The 16493-nt window shown below is 60.5% G+C and overlaps 1 protein-coding gene across 2 annotated transcripts in view; it reads right to left on the reverse strand.

Annotated features, from left to right (window-relative positions):
- The window catches only part of STRN4 (striatin 4), a 25509-nt gene continuing 9016 nt past the window's right edge, over nt 1-16493 (reverse strand). The window contains exons 5-18 of one of the 2 annotated variants that reach the window (XM_082369744.1): nt 14504-14701; nt 12316-12457; nt 8860-9019; nt 8165-8278; nt 7708-7802; nt 5701-5876; nt 5549-5596; nt 5065-5186; nt 3705-3875; nt 3399-3539; nt 2847-2945; nt 2577-2663; nt 1039-1274; nt 1-768 (exon numbers count right to left, since the gene is read on the reverse strand). In XM_082369744.1, coding sequence (XP_082225870.1) covers nt 1105-1274; nt 2577-2663; nt 2847-2945; nt 3399-3539; nt 3705-3875; nt 5065-5186; nt 5549-5596; nt 5701-5876; nt 7708-7802; nt 8165-8278; nt 8860-9019; nt 12316-12457; nt 14504-14701 — 1723 coding nt within the window. In that variant the 3' untranslated portion in view covers nt 1-768; nt 1039-1104. Of the gene's footprint in view, nt 769-1038; nt 1275-2576; nt 2664-2846; nt 2946-3398; nt 3540-3704; nt 3876-5064; nt 5187-5548; nt 5597-5700; nt 5877-7707; nt 7824-8164; nt 8279-8859; nt 9020-12315; nt 12458-14503; nt 14702-16493 lie in introns of both variants that reach the window. The other variant, XM_082369743.1, reaches the window with a different exon arrangement.

The following is a 16493-nucleotide window of genomic DNA, read 5'->3' on the forward strand; positions in this document are numbered from 1 at the left end:
TGGGGGTGGGGCTCCATTAAAATCCCATTTATTTATACAGATATACAGGGAGTTATGGGGGACCCGGGGGACCCCACTCCACCCTCCATGTGCCACAGAGGGGCAAGAGAAGGCCATCTCTCCCCATGGGTGACCCCACGGGGGTTTGGGGGGGCTGCCCTTGGAGGAGTGTTGGGGGGAGGTAGGGGCGGGCACCTCCCCCGAGGGCATCACCAGCTCCCCAGGCAGTTACTGGCCCTGGCGGCGTTGGGTAGTGTCTGGAAAGCTGTGCTGAGGGAACTGGAGGGGAGGGGGTTTACTGGGCGCGCTCCCGGGGTGGGCCAGGCCCGCACCTCCCCGGAGGACAGCCCAGCCTGCAGCTGGCTCCAGGGCCCCGGCAGACCCAGAGCAAGGGCATCGGGGGCTCCTCCCGGCACAGCTCCCACCCGGGTCCAGGGAGGTGGAAAGGAGGGGTCAGGGGTTCAAAGAGAGAACCTGGCACCTTCTGGCGTCTTGGAAAAGCTAATCCCTAAGGACACCCAGCCCTGGCTGTACGGCCCCTGAGAAGGCAGCTCAGAGACCTGGAGTGGGTGTCAGGGTGAAGAGAAAATTCCCAGAGACCATCCTGGAGGGCGACTCCTGAAGGAGGCCACGCCCCGGCGGGATGTCCGGGGAAGGACGGGCCGAGGGGAGGGCCTCCTGGGGAAAGGGCCAGTTAGCACCACCAGGCTCCAAGGCAGGCAGGAAGAAGCCAGGCCTTGGGGCCTCCAGACCAAGGCTGGGAGTCACCTATGGGGGACAGAAGGGAGGGGAGACTGGACCATGACCTCCAGGGTGCAAGAGGCCAGGCAGCTCCAGCCCCTCTAGGCCCCAGCCCCTCCTCTGAATGCCCAGGGGCTACCTTGGCAATTCTCACAGGGCATCCCTACTAGGATTTCAGGTCTTGGCACCCTCTAGAAATGCCAGGCGAAGGGGTGTTTGTGAGGGCCCCATTGGGAGTGAGGATGCAGGGGGCTTCTGCCCTCCCAAGCCAAGCCTACCTCCCATCTGGCCCCTCACCTCAGTCCCACCTGCCCAGCCCCGCTCCCCAGCCAGCGTGGCGGCCTGGGCGGGGCCAGGTGGGCATCATACGAAGACCTTGGCCAGGGCATCGGCGCCCGCGCTGGCGATGAGGGCCTTGCTGGGGTGGCAGGCGACAGCATGGATGGCCTCCTCGTGCTTCTTGCGGTGGGCCGTGATCTCCTGAACGCACGTCTTATTGTCCAGGCTCCACAGACGCAGGGAGCAGTCGTGGCCTGTGCAGATGTGGGAGCAGGAGGGGCCGTCACCCAGCAGCTCCGGGTCCCCCCGCCTCCTTGCCCAGACCCGCCCCCCGAACCTGGCCTCGTCTGAAGGCCTGGGAGTTGGGTGGGGCTCGCTCCTCTGCCCAGTTGCCTCCAGATGCCCAGTGTGAAGGACTGCCCTTCTGACCAGCCTATCATCCAGCCATCTAGGCACCGAGTGTTCACTGAGCACCTACTGTGTCCTGCACTTGGGGGCGTGGTGAACAAAACAGGCAAATCTCCCCGCCCCTGTGGTGCTGCGTCCCAGTGTGCGAGAGACAGTAAACAAGAGAACAGGATAAACGAGGCCGGGTGGTCACAAGTGCTGTGAGCACAAGTCAGTCAGTGTGAGGACTGTGTGGCCCAGGGGGTAGGGCAGCGGGGACAGCCAGGGGCAGGTCCTGAAGACTGACAGCCTGAGCAGGCAGGTGGGGGGTGGGGGGGAGTAGACTGCGCCAGGCCTTGGGGCCATGAGCCACTGCGGGGAGACCGCCGGACTTAGGCATTACCGGGATCCGGCAGGCTGCGGTGGGGGGACCTGGGCCCTGTACTGAAATTCTGCCTGGGCCTGGTCTCACTGACTGTTCCCTCAACCGGCGTCCTCCCTGGAGACAGCTGTAGCACCGTCCCGGGTCACCCCCGCCCTCCACTGCCACTGCTCACGCCTGTGTGTGCACTCGCTCGCTCACACCCCGGGGCAGGCTCGGTCTGGTCAGGCCTCCGTGACCGCCAGCGCACACCCTTCCCCCCCTGGGGAGCTTCAGCCCCTTCTCCATCCGCCCAAGTCCCAGCCCATCCCGTTGAGGCGCAGCACCACACTCACTGGGGTTCAGTGCCTTTATCCACACACAGCAGGTGCACCAAATGCTAAAATTCCTCGTGGGGACTGAGAGTCAGATAAACCTGAACTTCAATTCCTGCAACCCAGGGGGCTGTGACCAAGTGAAGTGACTTCTCTAGCCCCAGTCACCACATCCGTGCAGTGGAATAACAGTACCAACCTCACTCAAATCCAATGAGATGATGCGGGAGGGCCTACAGTGGGCTCCGGGGCACAGCGCTCTGCTGTCCCCACCCTCGTGACCACTGCCATTCCAGCCACGGAGGGGCTCCAGGCCCCTGCTCGGACAGCACTCCCACCAGCTCCCCATCCTCAGGGAGCCCCCGGAGTACGCCCTCGGGACCAGAGCCTGGCTCTCTTCCTCTTCCTCTCCCCAGCCTGCAGGGAAAGGCACACGCCCTCACTCCTTAGGAGCCAGGAGGCTCCTGACTTACTTCCTGACATCAGGAATACGCCATTGGGGTCCACGGCTAGGCAGGTGACCGCATCCAGGTGGGCCACCATGGAGTGCACGGATCTCCCTGAAGGGAGAGAGGGTGGGCAGCAGGTTACTTTCCCCTCTGCGCCTTGCCTGGGAAGGTGAAGGGGCTAGAAGGGACACTGAGCCTTCAACGTGGACACCAGGAGGTCTGCCATCCGAGCCCGGTTGACCCCTGCTCCCCGTGAGCACACGTGAAGGGGCGGCCAGGAAGGCTGGGCCTCACCTGTCCGGTTGTCCAGGAAGCGGATGCCTCTGTCGTCGTGGGCGGTGATGGTGAGGGGCCGGCTTGGATGACTCACCACCTGGTTGACCTGGGTTGGGCCTGACAGGAACAGGAGGGAGAGGGGAAGAGGCCACGGGTGGGAGGGCATCAGGGAGACCGGGACAAAGAAAAGAGGAGAACCACCACCCCATGCCCGTCCTCTGCTGAGACGTCGAGCAGGGCTGGGCACCCCAGCCGCTCCCTCCTGGGCCCAGTGCTTCCTCCGCGCAGTGGACGCTGCGTGGCCCCGGGGCGAGCGGGAGGGATGACAAACACGAAGACGGTCCTTCTGCTCCGCCAAGTGGCCCACGCGCGAGTCCCGCGTCATGTCTCTCCAGTCAGCCCTCCCGAGCACCCTGTGCCGTCAATGATGGCAGTGACCGGGACCTGATCTCCGTCCCTCTCAGAACCCCCAAGGGGGCAGGGCAGCCACCTTCCGCTGACTGGGCAGCAGGTCACCAAAGCCACAGGAGAAACTGGGGCCCTGGAGGCATTCCTGGGGCCCTTCCTTACCGCTGTTCCCCCGGGAGTCCAGTGTGAGGAGGGCACTGCCAGCCTCCAGGTCGTACAGGACGGTGTCACCAGAGCGGAAGGAGGCCACGATGTGGGCAGGCTCGGTGCTGGTGAAGGCCACTGAGGTGGGGGTCCCGTGATCTGAAGGCGGAGGGGAGAGAAGGCTGCCTAACGGCCCCGCTCCTCCCTGGGTGCGGGGGGTGTGGGGGGGCACAGGAGGCGCCCCTCCTCTGGGGGCCTCCGGCTCTGTACGGCTCCTGTGCCACCTGTCAGGGTCCCGCACGCCCCCATGTCCCCCCCACTCACCGCTGGCTGTGGGGAAGGTACAGAGGCAGGTTGGGCTGCTGCCGCTGGGGTCCCAGATGCGGACGGTGCCGTCAGCAGAGCAGGAGGCTAGGCGCTGGGAGGTGGGACTGAAGGCCAGGCCCCACACCGCGTCCCCGTGGCCCTCCAGGACGTGGCTCAACACGCTCGGGTCTGGACCCGCCGGAGGGAGAGAAGGGCTGCATCAGGGCCACCAGCCCCGGTCCCAGCCGGGACAGCCCTGGAGCACCAGTTCTGCCGAGACGCAGGCACTGAGCTCCAGCTGCCCTTTCGCCTGGCTTCGTACCCGAATCCTCACGCCCTCAGAGCTGCTCTGACCACTAGCTGTTCTGTGAAGGTTTTAGGGCTCTGAAGGTGCCCCAGAGTGGGAGCTCCAGAAGGTAGGGATTCCCTTGTTCCCTGCCGTCCCCGGAGGCCCGGGATAGTGCCTGGCACAAAGCCGCTGCTCGAGACATACCTTTTAGGACTTAGTTAAGGGGATGAGGGACAAGGGTGGCTCTGTGGCCCTGGGACCCTTTGCAGCCTGGCCCCTGTGGGTCAGCCCCACCCTCGGTCCCTGTGGTCTTTTCTGCCCAAGAGCACGGCCTTGCCCGGTCTCTCCAAAGCCCTCTGGTCATTCCCACCATTGCCTCCCTGGTCCACACAGGTGGTCCGGCTGGGTCCTGCTGACACCCAACGTGTGACAACTTGCCTGGTCTAGAGCAGATACTGCCTGGGACTGACCCTTGACCTCTGAAAGGGTGAGACTATTCTTCAGAAAACAGTATACATTCTCTGAGAGGAGACACAGACCTCTAAACTCTGCCATGACAGCCTGTAGTACGGAGCCACGTGTGTGATCAAAAGGGTTATCAGAAGAGGCGTCAGAGGGCAGGCACACGGACACTGAAGAGATGTGACAGTCTGGTCACTTCTCCACTTAATCTGAAAGGTGGCCCAAGGATACAGCCAAACTCCCTACAGCCTGGCCCAGCTAGAGTCTCCGTCTCACCTGCTCTACCTGCTCCCTGCCGGCTCCCTCCGCCTGACCATGCAGACGCGAGCAGAGCTGAGCGGAGAGCTGCCAAGGCCCACCACACCTTCGCCCGGGCTGGTCCCCGGCCCCAAAGCTCAACCCCAATCAGCTCCTCTGCGACACGCTCCCCCACCGCCCCCCTGCTGCCTCGCCTTGTCCCACCCTCGGGCACGTGCTGAATCGCCTTGGCCCGTGCTTCACCAGACCGGGAGCCCTTGGCACGCCCACCCCCAGTACCCAGTGTGAAGCCTGGGGGCTGCGGGAACCAAGAGGCCCTGGTGGCAGGGGGGTGGGGGAAAGGAAGGCAGGGGAGGGAGCTGTCCTCACCGTAACCGTCGTAGGGGTCCATGTTGAGGTCTGGAATCTTCCAGCTATGGATGCGGGCATCTGCCCCACCGCTGTAACAGTATTCACTGTGGCTGCCCATGGCTACTGCCAACACGGGGCCCCTGGAGGATACCAAGTTGGGTGAAGCGGGGAGACGAAAAACTCCAGGCTCCCCCTCCCCCACGGGACCCTGAAGTGCTCCACTAGCATTTTTCAAGGCTGGCAAAAAGGAATCCAGCGTCTGGACCTCTGGTGGTGCCACCCAGGCAAGGTGCCTGTCCCACTCCCCGCGTCTGTTTCCTCCTCCGAAGGCTGTGCTGAGAACCAGCTACGGGGGCACTGAAAGTCTGCAGAGCGCCAGGAGCGAGGTGGGGTGTGTGGAGAGGGTCACAGGGACTCAGAGCCCTCCTGCCACCCTGCCTCAGCCCCCAGGATGGCAGTGAGTGGGCCAAGGGGCAGGCTGCCTTTGGGGGCACTTCCCTACCTGTGAGCCCGGAAGGCATGGATAGGTTCCACGTCTAGCGCGGCATTCCTGGGGGAGACAGAGGAGCTGGATGTCGCTGCGGGCCCCTCATCACCCTGTCCCCTGCGCCCAGATGCCCTCCCCACCCCCCACCCTGGGGCTGCTGCTCTCACTTCTTGGCCGTGACCGCCTTCTGCAGGTTCCAGAGCTTGAGCGTGCCGTCCTCGGAAGCAGTGAGCAAAGCCGACTGGCTGTGATGGAAAGCCAGGGAGCGGATGCCGTCGTAGTGGGAGCGGAGGGTGAATTTGGGGTTCCAGGTCTTCTTAAAGGCATCCTTGCTGTCAGACAGCTGGGGTGGGGGAGCTGCCTCAGTGTCTGCTCGTGCACCCCAGCTGTCCTGCAGACACCAACTCCCAGCCCCACACGGGGCACCTCACAGACTGGCCTCCAGCCCGGCCCTCTCCCACTTCCTCCTTGCCCGCAGTGTCCCCTCCCTCACTCAGCAAGTGCCTGCAGTGTGCAGGGACTGGGCTGGCTTCTGGGGAGGCAAAGGTGAGCCCAAACCCTGGGGATCTCACCGTGCAGAGGGAGCCTGGGGGAGACAATCAGATCGTCTCCACAGCGCAGAGGATTATGACCTGCGAGCAGTGCCACGAATTACAAATGCACTGAGAGGAGGTGTGGGGCGGCCTGTCCTCCTCCGTGGGGGGTCAACAAGGCTTTCCTGAGGAACTGACAAGCCACCAGGATGTAACCAGGTAAGGGGAGGGGACAGAGGATGGAAACTGCATGTGCAAAGTCCCTGAGGCAGAGGCAGCAAGGGTGGATCCTGAGCCTGAGAGGAGGCCTGGGATGCAGAAAGCAAGGGAGAGAGCGGCAAGAAATGAGGCCAGGAGGGCTGGCCAGAGCCACAATAGTGGCCCACGCTCAGGAATGTGCAGCTCATCCCAAGCGACAGGGGAGCCCCAGAAGGGTTTAGAGCAAGGAAATGACACAGCTTCTTCCGGCCGCCCCGTGGGGGGGCTTGACTGGGGAAGACAAGAGTGCCTGTAGAGAGAGAGGTGAAGAGGTCCTGAGGGAAGTCTCCCAGGGAGAGGTGAGGCAGACCAGACACTGCGGAGTGGAGATGGGGACAAGCACACAGTGGGGAGAGACTGGGAAGCCGAGTCAATAGGCCTCTGAGGGAGAGTCCCAGAGACACTCCACAGGTCCTGGCGGACGATGGTGTCGCTCTCCAGGTGGGGTACCTGGGAGGGCCGCTCGGGAAAGGAGACGAGCAGACTGTCAGTCAAGCCTCAGTGCTCTGCCCCAAGATGAGGTGTACCCCTGATGAACCCCTTCATCTGGGCTCTGTCCCCCAAGGTCACCACTTCTGCCACAGAGGTTTAGGCCGGAGGGTCTACCCATCCCATGCACGCTGCCCCGTGGGGGTGGGTCTCACCTCGGGGAGAGCAGAGCTCTGCAGCGTGCTCCCTGCTCAAACCCTCCGCTCCAGTCTCGCTTCCCAACACCCCACAGCAGTGTCCTACCCTTGCTGGGATCACTTGAAATCTTGCTAGAAGCTGTGGTAAATGTCCTGCTACAGGAACATGCCCACACGTGCCGGTTTCAGAGATGCCCAGATAGCCAGAGGCCCGGCCACGGATCTCAGGACACTGGCCCTAAGGTCTCCCTTCATTCCAGCCCAACATACCAGATCTGCCTGATTTTTTGTTTTGTGGCTTAAAGTCACCTTCCCTTCCAAAGTCAGCTCAATTCTCACCTCCTGCACAGACTTTCTTACCCGAACTGCCGCCAGCCCAAAGCCCCCTTCCTCTGATGCTGTATTTTGACTCAGCACCCCCTTCACCCTTGCCTCCTGCCTGCGGTGGGTCCCGGACTTGAGGTGCATGGAAGCCCAGGGTGGGAGGGAGCATCGCCGGGAGAAGGAGCCTGGCAGCATGATTAAAACACAGGCGCCAGAGCATTTTAGGCCAGGCACCTCGGTGACCGCAGTCAAGACCCACCGCCTGTCTGTGTCGGCACCCTCTGTGGAACAGTGAGCTGGTGAATGATCTCACATCGTCCTCATGTGTGAGGGGCTGGGCACAGGCCGGGCACACGGTCAGAGCTCAGCCAGTCCCGGCACTGCGCCGACGCCTGATGGGGGCCTGTGGGGGGTGGGCACCCTGAGAACTTACATCACAGCTGAGGTCGTTGTCGTTGGTGACGGTGAGATCTGCCAAGTCCCCCAGGCTCACCTCCCCGCCCCCGATAGTGTCCATGATGAAAACGTCTGAGGAGAAGCCAAAGGAACCTGGTAGGGGGAGGGGAGGGAGGGCGCAGAGAGGGGCAGGGAGAAAGAGAGAAAGACAGAGAGAGGCAGAGAGAGAGGTAAGGAGTGAGAAAGAGAGACAGGGAGAGGACAAGATCAAGAATCACAGCTGGAAAGAAAGAGACAGGGAGAGACAGACAGACAGGGCAGGACAGACAAAAAGAGAGGGAGACAGAGACAGACAGACGAACTTTTGGGACAGGGAGGCTGCAGACTAGAGGCTGGGCCTCGACCCTGAGGACACAGAAGCCCTGGGCTTAGCTCTGCAGCCTCCCTCTGCCGCGGGCCCCTCAGGACTGGGCCAGGGTGGAGGAGCCTCTTACCTTCGTGGGGCCGGGGCTGGGGTGTGCCAGGAGGTGGGCCGGTCACTTTGGGTGGCAGCCCATCCACATCCCGTAGGTCGGCCAGAATTCCCTGGAGTTTGACCCGCCGGCTTTCTGCAGGGACAAGGCACCGGGCAGGAGTCACTGACTGGTTCACTCAGCCACGTGCAGGCGATGCCTTCCCCACCTCCGAGAGCTCTCCTGCAGCTGCGGGGAGGCCGGGAAGCCCTGGGCTCCGGGTGCGGATGGCGGACAGGCAGAGGAGACAGACTGAGATGGGACCCTCCACGGGCCACCCTTGCCGGGGCCTCAGTCCCCAGCCATCCTCCATGACCCCGAGGGCCTCACAGCTTGGAGTCACAGGACAGGACGCGGCGGCTCTGCCCCGTCTGCCTCCCCCACTCCGGCTCCGCATCCTGTCCACCCCGCCCCCTCCGAGGTCGCCAACAACTGGCTGCTCGAGCGGAGGGCTGGAGGCCCTGCCTCAGGAAGAGCCGGGCCTGCCTGTGTCCCCACAGGGGTTTTCCAGGGAAGGAGTGAAGGCCTGGCCATCGTGGTGCAGGCCTCCCGCTCTCCTTGGCCACCCTCCTCTCAGGAAGTGTATCCGTCCGGTGGAGACCCTGGGGCAGGAAGCAGCTGCAGGCGGCTGTGTGTGCCCGCAGTGAGGAAGGTGGGCCAGAAAACCCCCAACTCACCCAGTTCATGGTGGGTCCCCTCTCCGGCGCATCGCCGGGGGTCTGGAGAGCCCTCTCCGTCCTCTCCTGAGCCCAGGAAATCAAATTCGTTGATGGCATCCTCTGAGTCGTCCTCCTCGTCTTCGTCCTCCATTTCAGGAACCAGGGCCTTGGATGGCAGCTGGGGCGTGGAGACAACCAGGGGTCAGGGGCTCTTGCATGGGCCCAAGCCCACCCAGTCTCCAGGAACAGAGAAACCAAGGCTCCTGGCCTCGGCCCACAGGGTCCGCCCCAGCCCCACACTTTGATGCCGTGCTCCCCCTGCTGGGAGCGTTCAGGGCTGCTCCTCACTGGAGGAGCTGCTCCCCCAGCCTGGCTCTGGAGACCCCTTGCGCTCCTGCTGCCTCCAGCAGTGATCCCCGCACAGGGCCCTCCTCCTGGCTTTCGCTCAGGCTGTTCCTGCTCCCCCATGCCCCGCCCCCCAGCACAGTACTTCTCATGAAAAAATGTCGTAACATGACAGCCTGTTTCGGGGGCGAGGGAAGATATATGTGTGTCTACGGGTGTGAGTGGAAGGAGGTGCTCAATCAAAGTGAGAACAGATCCATGGGTACAACAGTAATAACTGAACACTTACTGTGCCAGCCTCTCTGGGTTATTCAGTGCACTGAGTAAGCTTCACATATATGATTTCACAACCCCATGAATAATTACCATTATTGTAATTATTATCCCCATATTACAGATAAGGAAAACTGAGACTGAGAGGTCCAAGCCGTTCCTTATACACTAAGACGGCTCTGGGGTGTGAGATTACCTGAGGTTCTCCAAGTCTTCCTTATAACTTTCTACACTGGCTGAATTTTTGTTTTCTTACATAACAAGCAGGAGCTACTTTTAGAATGAGAGAAAACACCCCAATTCCTCCATTTTGAGAAACAGAATGCTGGGCGAGTGAATACTGAGTTTGCTATTTCCCACAGTCGGTCTTAACCAGGAGCAAGAACCAAAGCATCCTGTTTTCCTCAATTCACAAGCTTGGACCAAATCCCAGGCTTGTGAATTTACGAGCAGCATCACACCTGTGTTTCCCCACACGGACACCTTTGAGATGCAGCCTCATGAAGTGACATCTTGCGTATGATTCTTTACCCTCTTGTGGCGTAAGCATCACTGTTTTACATAAAGCGCCATCCGGAAGCTGTGTACTTGGCACTTCAAAGGCTGCACTTAAATGGCTTAAGGGAGTTTCAGAATATTCAAACACAGTTTTGAATCCGAGTTCTGCTTTAAGTGCTTCGGAGACCACTGGTTCCAAACACCACCTCTTCCAGGAAGGCTTCTCCCTCCTAAGTGTTCCCTGCCTGGGCCCAGCCTCAGTCAGACTGTGAATTCCTCGAGGGCACGGCTGATGCCCGTCCTCCCAGAGGCTCAGCATCCTGAGCTGGGTCTGGAGGGCAGGAATTTGGAGCAGCTATGCTCAGGCTCAGGCATCGTGGAGGGCCAGCCTCTGGCCTGTGTGGGAGGAGGGGGATGGGACGTGAGTGCCTTCCTCTTCCTTCCTGGGAGAAGACCCAGGGTCAAGGTTCAGACAGCCTGCCCAGAGAGATAATGGCAGGGCTCAGTCCACGAGAGGGGCCCAATGCGGTTACGTCCTGCCATCACTGCCTGGGACTGTTCGTGCCAGGCCCCTGCCAAGCACTGCTAATACTGCTGCCGCCGAGCACCTGGCCTGGCAGCCACCGTGCAGCCAAGGGCTTTGTACACATCAACTCATTTTAATTAATTCCTCAACAACCCAGAGACAGGGACTATTAGCCCCTGAGACTGAAGCCAAGACAAAGAGAATCACGTGCCCACAGTCACAGAGCCAGGCCACGGCCACTCTGGGAGTCACGGGCAGGTCTTCTGAATCAGGGTCTGGTCACTGAAGGTCTGCGTGTGGAGACAGAGGGCTTGGGGAAGCATGGGGCCCCTACATAACGAGCCACCTGACAGGGCATGTGGGACAGATGCGGTGACTGACGCAAAGGCCGAAGGGAGTACGCGATCATTTCTGATGGGAGGAGCGGAGAGGAGTGGGAAGGTTTCCCAGAGGAGGCTGAGGCGAGACCTGCAAAAGGAGTGAAAATCCCAACAGGGGGCAGGAGGGACCAGGCGTTCTGGACCCGGGAAGAAGTTTAGAGACCCCGGACTCAGTGACACCCTGCTTTTCCTGCAACCCCAGTGCCAGGGTGCCGGCTCTGTGCATTCCACTCCCCTCAGTGCGTTCACTGAGCGCCTGACCTGCACGGGACCCTGCGCCGAGCCACGCCGGGGACACTGGACACAGAGCTGAGGCCAGGACAGACCTGACACCAGACAGGGAGGACCCAGAATGGTCCTGGTCAGGACCCCACAGGAGCCTCCTGACCCTGTGGGGGGAAGGGGAGCAAGGGCGAGTCAGACAAGGCTTCCTGGAGGAGGGGGGTATCTGAGGTGAGTCTGAGGAGGGAGGGCTGGAGTTCGGGTGGGAAGGCCGGGTCAAGGAAAGCCCCTGAGGCCGTCTCCCACAGGCTCCCCTTCCCGGACACGTGTCCCTGCATCCACTGTGGCACGTCGCTCTGCCTCTGGCTACCTAGAAGCCCACACTGGCCCCAAGCTCCTCCACGCCGGGACCGGACCGGACCTCGGTGTCTCCATGTCCTCACTGCCAGCACAGAGCTGGGCCCATGGAGGCCCACATGGTCGTTTACTGGACAGATGAGACCCGGCCTCGCGTAAGGACGGCGCCATCAGGATGGCGGGAGCACGGGGCTCTGGCAGTTAAGGAGTGGGGGGAAATGCGGTGGGAGCCGTATCTCCAGGCCAAGCTGAGGAGATGTGGGCTCTACCTTGCGGGCAGTGTCCCTGGGCCTGGGTCCTGCCACCAACAGCAGACTGGACACTCACATCCTACGAAGTCCCCCCTGGAGTCCCCCGACCTGGCTCCAGGCTGAGCCCTGGGCCCGGCCACATTCCCTCAGGGTGCTGGGGAGGGAACAGTAAAAGACTCGCCCAGTCCCCGCCTCGTGGAGCTCACAATCTACTGCAGGAGACAGAGGCAGAGTCACACCAAAACATTTCTAAGTCCAACTGTGGTCAGGCTAGCCGGAAGGAGAGCACACTGTGAGAGGGCGTCTCAGAGCTGGCCTAACCTGGAGATTCAGGAAAGGCCTCTCGGGAACATCTGAGCCCAAGGAGGGAGGATGGAGAGAACGACGGGGGTGCAGGTGGAGAAGGGGCCGGCCCTGATAGAAAAGACCTAGGCGCCTCCCAAGGTACCTGAGGCAATGGCACGGCGGGACAGGAGATGGGGACCCAGGGAAGGGACATGGTCAGGACACGGACCAGTCCTTAGAGGCAGCCCCAGAGCACTCACAGAGGCACTCCGCTCTGCACACAGCAGGGGTCCGCTCGCAGCAAGGGGGAGGGCGTCCCCTGAGCTCACGCGCTCACCTTCACGCGCTGCTTCTTGGGCTGCACGCTGTCCAGCTCATCGTCCTCGTCGCTATCCTCGTCCTCGCAGTTCTGCAGGAAGGGAATCTGCTCCAGCACCGAGCCACCCAAGCGCTCTTTGCCGTCTTTGCCAGCCGCATTCCTGCCCACGACAGGGGGGCAGAGGGGGCATTAGTCCTGCCAGGCGACAAAGCTCAGATGGGAGAGCGCCGAGGCTCGGGGGCCAGAGCCTGGACCCGGCTCCCAGGAGCACCGAGCCCACCCTGACCCCAGAGGAACCTTGACTCTGACCACACGCAGGGCTTCAAGCCCAGCCTCTGCCTGACACACCCCAGCTGGAACCCTCACTGGGGCCACAGACCAGGCCCGACCTCTCACTGAGCTCTGACCCTCCCTGAGTTCCAGACTAGCCCCCAACCCTGACGGCACAGCCCTGGCACATGCTGAGCCAGAAGGAGAGCTGGACAGCAAAGCGCCACTGACTCAGCAGCCCCCGTTCCCACGGCCCGCTCAAACCACGAGCACAGAGCAGGCGAGCGGCGGGGACAAGCCCAGCAAGAAAGAGGACCCGGTCACTCCACGGTCACTCCACGACCACTCGGGCCCCTCACACCCGCACTCTCCCCACTGACAGACGGCGCTCCCCTGTCCACCCCGGGCCCGCTGTTTAACGGCTCCATCGGGATGACAAGTTTTAGCGACGGAGGTTATTTTCCAAGCCTGACTCCAGGGCAGAAAGGAGGGTAGAACTTGACGTTCAGATAAATGCCAACATCCTCCTTTTCTGCCACTGGGCTGATGCCCCAGAGAGTTCTTGTCAACTGCCTGGGTGGACGGCTGCCACTCCGCCGGGACGCTGCGCCCAGGCTCTCCTCCCGCTCGCCAGCTGCCTCCGCCTGGCCTCCTCTGCTGGACCGCCCCAGGGCTCGGTCCTCGGACCTCCTCTCGGCACCATCGACACCCTCTGCCTCAGCGACTGCCGCGTCCCGTGGCTTCCCAACCCGCCCGTGTGCTGGTGAACTGGAGGTGCATTTAGGAGTCAAGCGCCCCCACCCCTCGCGCTGGGGGCCAGACAGGCACCGCAAACTCCACTCATCCTCAACGGGCCCCTTGAAGCCCCCCAACCCTTCGTCTCCTGCATCTGGGTCAGCGCTGCTCCCAGCTGCTCAAACCACACCCTTCTGTCACCCCTAGTTTCTTTTCCTCTCCCCCCACAGGCAGTCCTTTAAATAGTGTCGGCTCACCCTAAAATCCCACCGAGAAGCGGCCCCCTTCTCACCCCTCCACTGCTAATGTCCATCATTTCTTACCTGGACGTCTGCAGCAGTCTCCTACCTGGCCTCCCGGCTCCCACCCCGACCCTCCGTCAGCCTCTCCTTCTCCAAGCAGACCAAGTATATCAGATGATGTCACACTCCTGCTCGAAACCACTGGCTTCCCACAACCCCAGACTCCAAGCTCCTTCTCGTGGCCCGTGAGGGCCCGTGTGATCTGACTCCTGAGATTTCAGCGCACCGCAGACCACAGCCCCCATGTGCTCACGCCACTGCCGCCACACCAGCCTCTCTGCCCGCTCCCGAACGTTCCAGGCCCTTCCCGTCCCGGAACCTCTACACTTACTGTTCCCTCCGCCTAGAACATTCTCCTTCCAGCTGCTTGGGTGGCTTAGCCTCCACTCCATGCAGTTCTCTGCCCAAATGTCACCCCATCTGAAGCAGTATTACTTCTCCCATCATTCTTTCTCACTGCGTTTTATATAGCACCTCACGTCACCACCCATTAAGTTATTTATTTTGACAAATTACAATTACTGATGAGAGAATGAACAAATGAAAGCTCCCTGGGGGCGGAGACCACATGCTGTGCCCCCCTCACCCCCTGGTCCTGGCGTGTGGCCCGGGGTCTGCTTTCAGCAGGGGCTCGGTGTTTCCTGGGGAGCACACAGGCCTGAGCCTCAGGGGGGGCCAGGCCAGCGGGAGCTGTGGTGCACACCAGCACCAAGGCCACGCCAGGGGAGGGGAACCAAGGGGAACCCAGGGGAACCCAAGACAGAACCTGGACACCCCACAAGGAAGGGACAGAGGAGCCCACGATACACTCCAGGAAGGAAGCGGCCCCCAGAGCACGGCTGACTTCCTCAGGACGGAGAAGGCACACAGGGATGCGCCCGCCAGACCCAAGGGCTCACCTCTTGATCTGCTCCTCGATCTGTTTCACCAGCAGCGACTCGCCGCCGCTGAGTCCCCCGGGGCCCGGCGTGGCCCTGGGGCCGCCTTCGCTGGGCTCCACGGCCCCGTTGAGCTCCAACGAGCGGCCCAGTAAAGAGCGCACGCGCTTGGACCGCATGTCCAGGATGGTGTCGGTGTAGCCCACCTCTTCCAGGTACCTGCGGGGAGGCAGAACCAGAGCGGGTCAGGGACCTTGTGGCTTCTTCATACGCTGCGGGGGGCCGATGCAAATTGGGCCAGGCTTTTTGGAGGAGCAACTTCAGACTATACATCAAAATTTCAAAGAAGCATACCCCTGACCCCGCCGTTTCCCCTTTGAGACTATTTCCAGTGGAAGCCTTTCTACACGTGCACAGTGCTGTTACAGATGCTCACGGAGACACTGCACATACGGGTGAGCCAAAACGCAGGGGCCAAACTACACGTTCGCTGCTGAGGACTGTGGAAGCAAATGACTGCTGGGACACTACGCACAAGATAAATGGAGCAGAGTGCCAAGGGAAGAGGGCCATGATGAACAGTGGAACAAAAACTCTAAGTTAGGTGTTCCTTACAATTCAAGTGTTTGTGGGAAAAAAAGAACGTGCATATAAGTATAGACCACACACAAACACACATTTGTATCACGCCCCTCGCTAGGCCTAGAGAGAAACACACTAAACTTAAGAGCAGTGACCTCTGGAGAGCGAGATTGGGGATATTAATAGGAACTTCTGGCATTTACTCTACTCACTTCTACGAATGAGCATTTATTACTTCTGCAATTACAAAAACTGAAGCCAGCTGGGACTGGTCTAAAAGCTGAAAAACGGGAAAAAAAATCAACTATCAGTATCTGTGGTTTCAAAAGACTGGAGACAGAGAGTCCCATGCTGGTCCTCAGGAGGCGCCTCCAGAGCCTCTTCTGTTGAGCCTGCCCCTGCCCCTTTGGGAACATCAGACAGCGCCTGCCTTGGCCTGCTGTCTGGCCTGCTATCTCACCTCGGGTGCCTGTGTGTGTCCAACGCTTCCCCTCCCCACCAGTGGAGGGGCAGGAAAGTGTGGTGTGGAAGGAGTTGGGCTCTGGGGACAGGCTGCCCGAGATCACACCTCAGACCCTCCGCTGATTAGCTGTGACCTTCCATAAACAGATACCCTCTCTGCCCCTTGGTTTTTTCATCTGTGAAAACGAGGGGAATGCTAGCAGTTACACCACACGGGGGTTTATGTGAGGAATCCTTGTGTGCAAAGCGTTTAGCACGGTGTCAGGCTCATAACAGGTACCTGGCAAGCGTTGCCTGTGATGATCTTTCTGTTGTCACTGTTTGCACACCCTTTAAGCTAGCAATTGCACTCCCAGATATTCAGCTTAAGGAAATCAAGGATATGGACAAATAACTTCCTGGTGTTTGTTACACTGTCTACTGAAAAAACACCTTCAACGAAATACACAAGAAGAGACTGGCCATAGGAAGTTATGATTATCCACGTGACAGATTACTATACAGGTCTTGAAATGTTGCAACATAACTAATTTATGTGGGAAAATGTTCACAACACTTAGCAAAAGCAATGCATTATGAAACACTGCGAAGGGGGAGCCCCGACTTTTATAAAACACACACACACAGACACACACACACACACACACACACAGGCACAAATACATATCCACGGAAGAGAAAGCATATGTGCCAAAATGTTTACAGGGGCATGAAATTCCTTGGGTGGTGGAATTACGAGTGATTTTTATTCTTTTCTTTCTGTTTCCCTATGTTTCCCAAGTTTTCTAAAACACACACATCTCTTTAATAAAAAACAATTTAACATTACCCCTGGGGAAAAAAGGCACAGAGGCACTTGGGGTCGCTTTCCAAGAGTGGGGATCCCCCCCACACCTGCCTCCTGCAGGGAGTCTCCCCTTGCTCTCCCCGACAGGGTGACGGGCCGGCTCAGCTGTGGCCAGCAGGG

Source organism: Balaenoptera borealis (genome assembly GCF_965194805.1).
Source record: "Balaenoptera borealis genome assembly, chromosome: 19".
Taxonomy (NCBI): domain Eukaryota; kingdom Metazoa; phylum Chordata; class Mammalia; order Artiodactyla; family Balaenopteridae; genus Balaenoptera; species Balaenoptera borealis.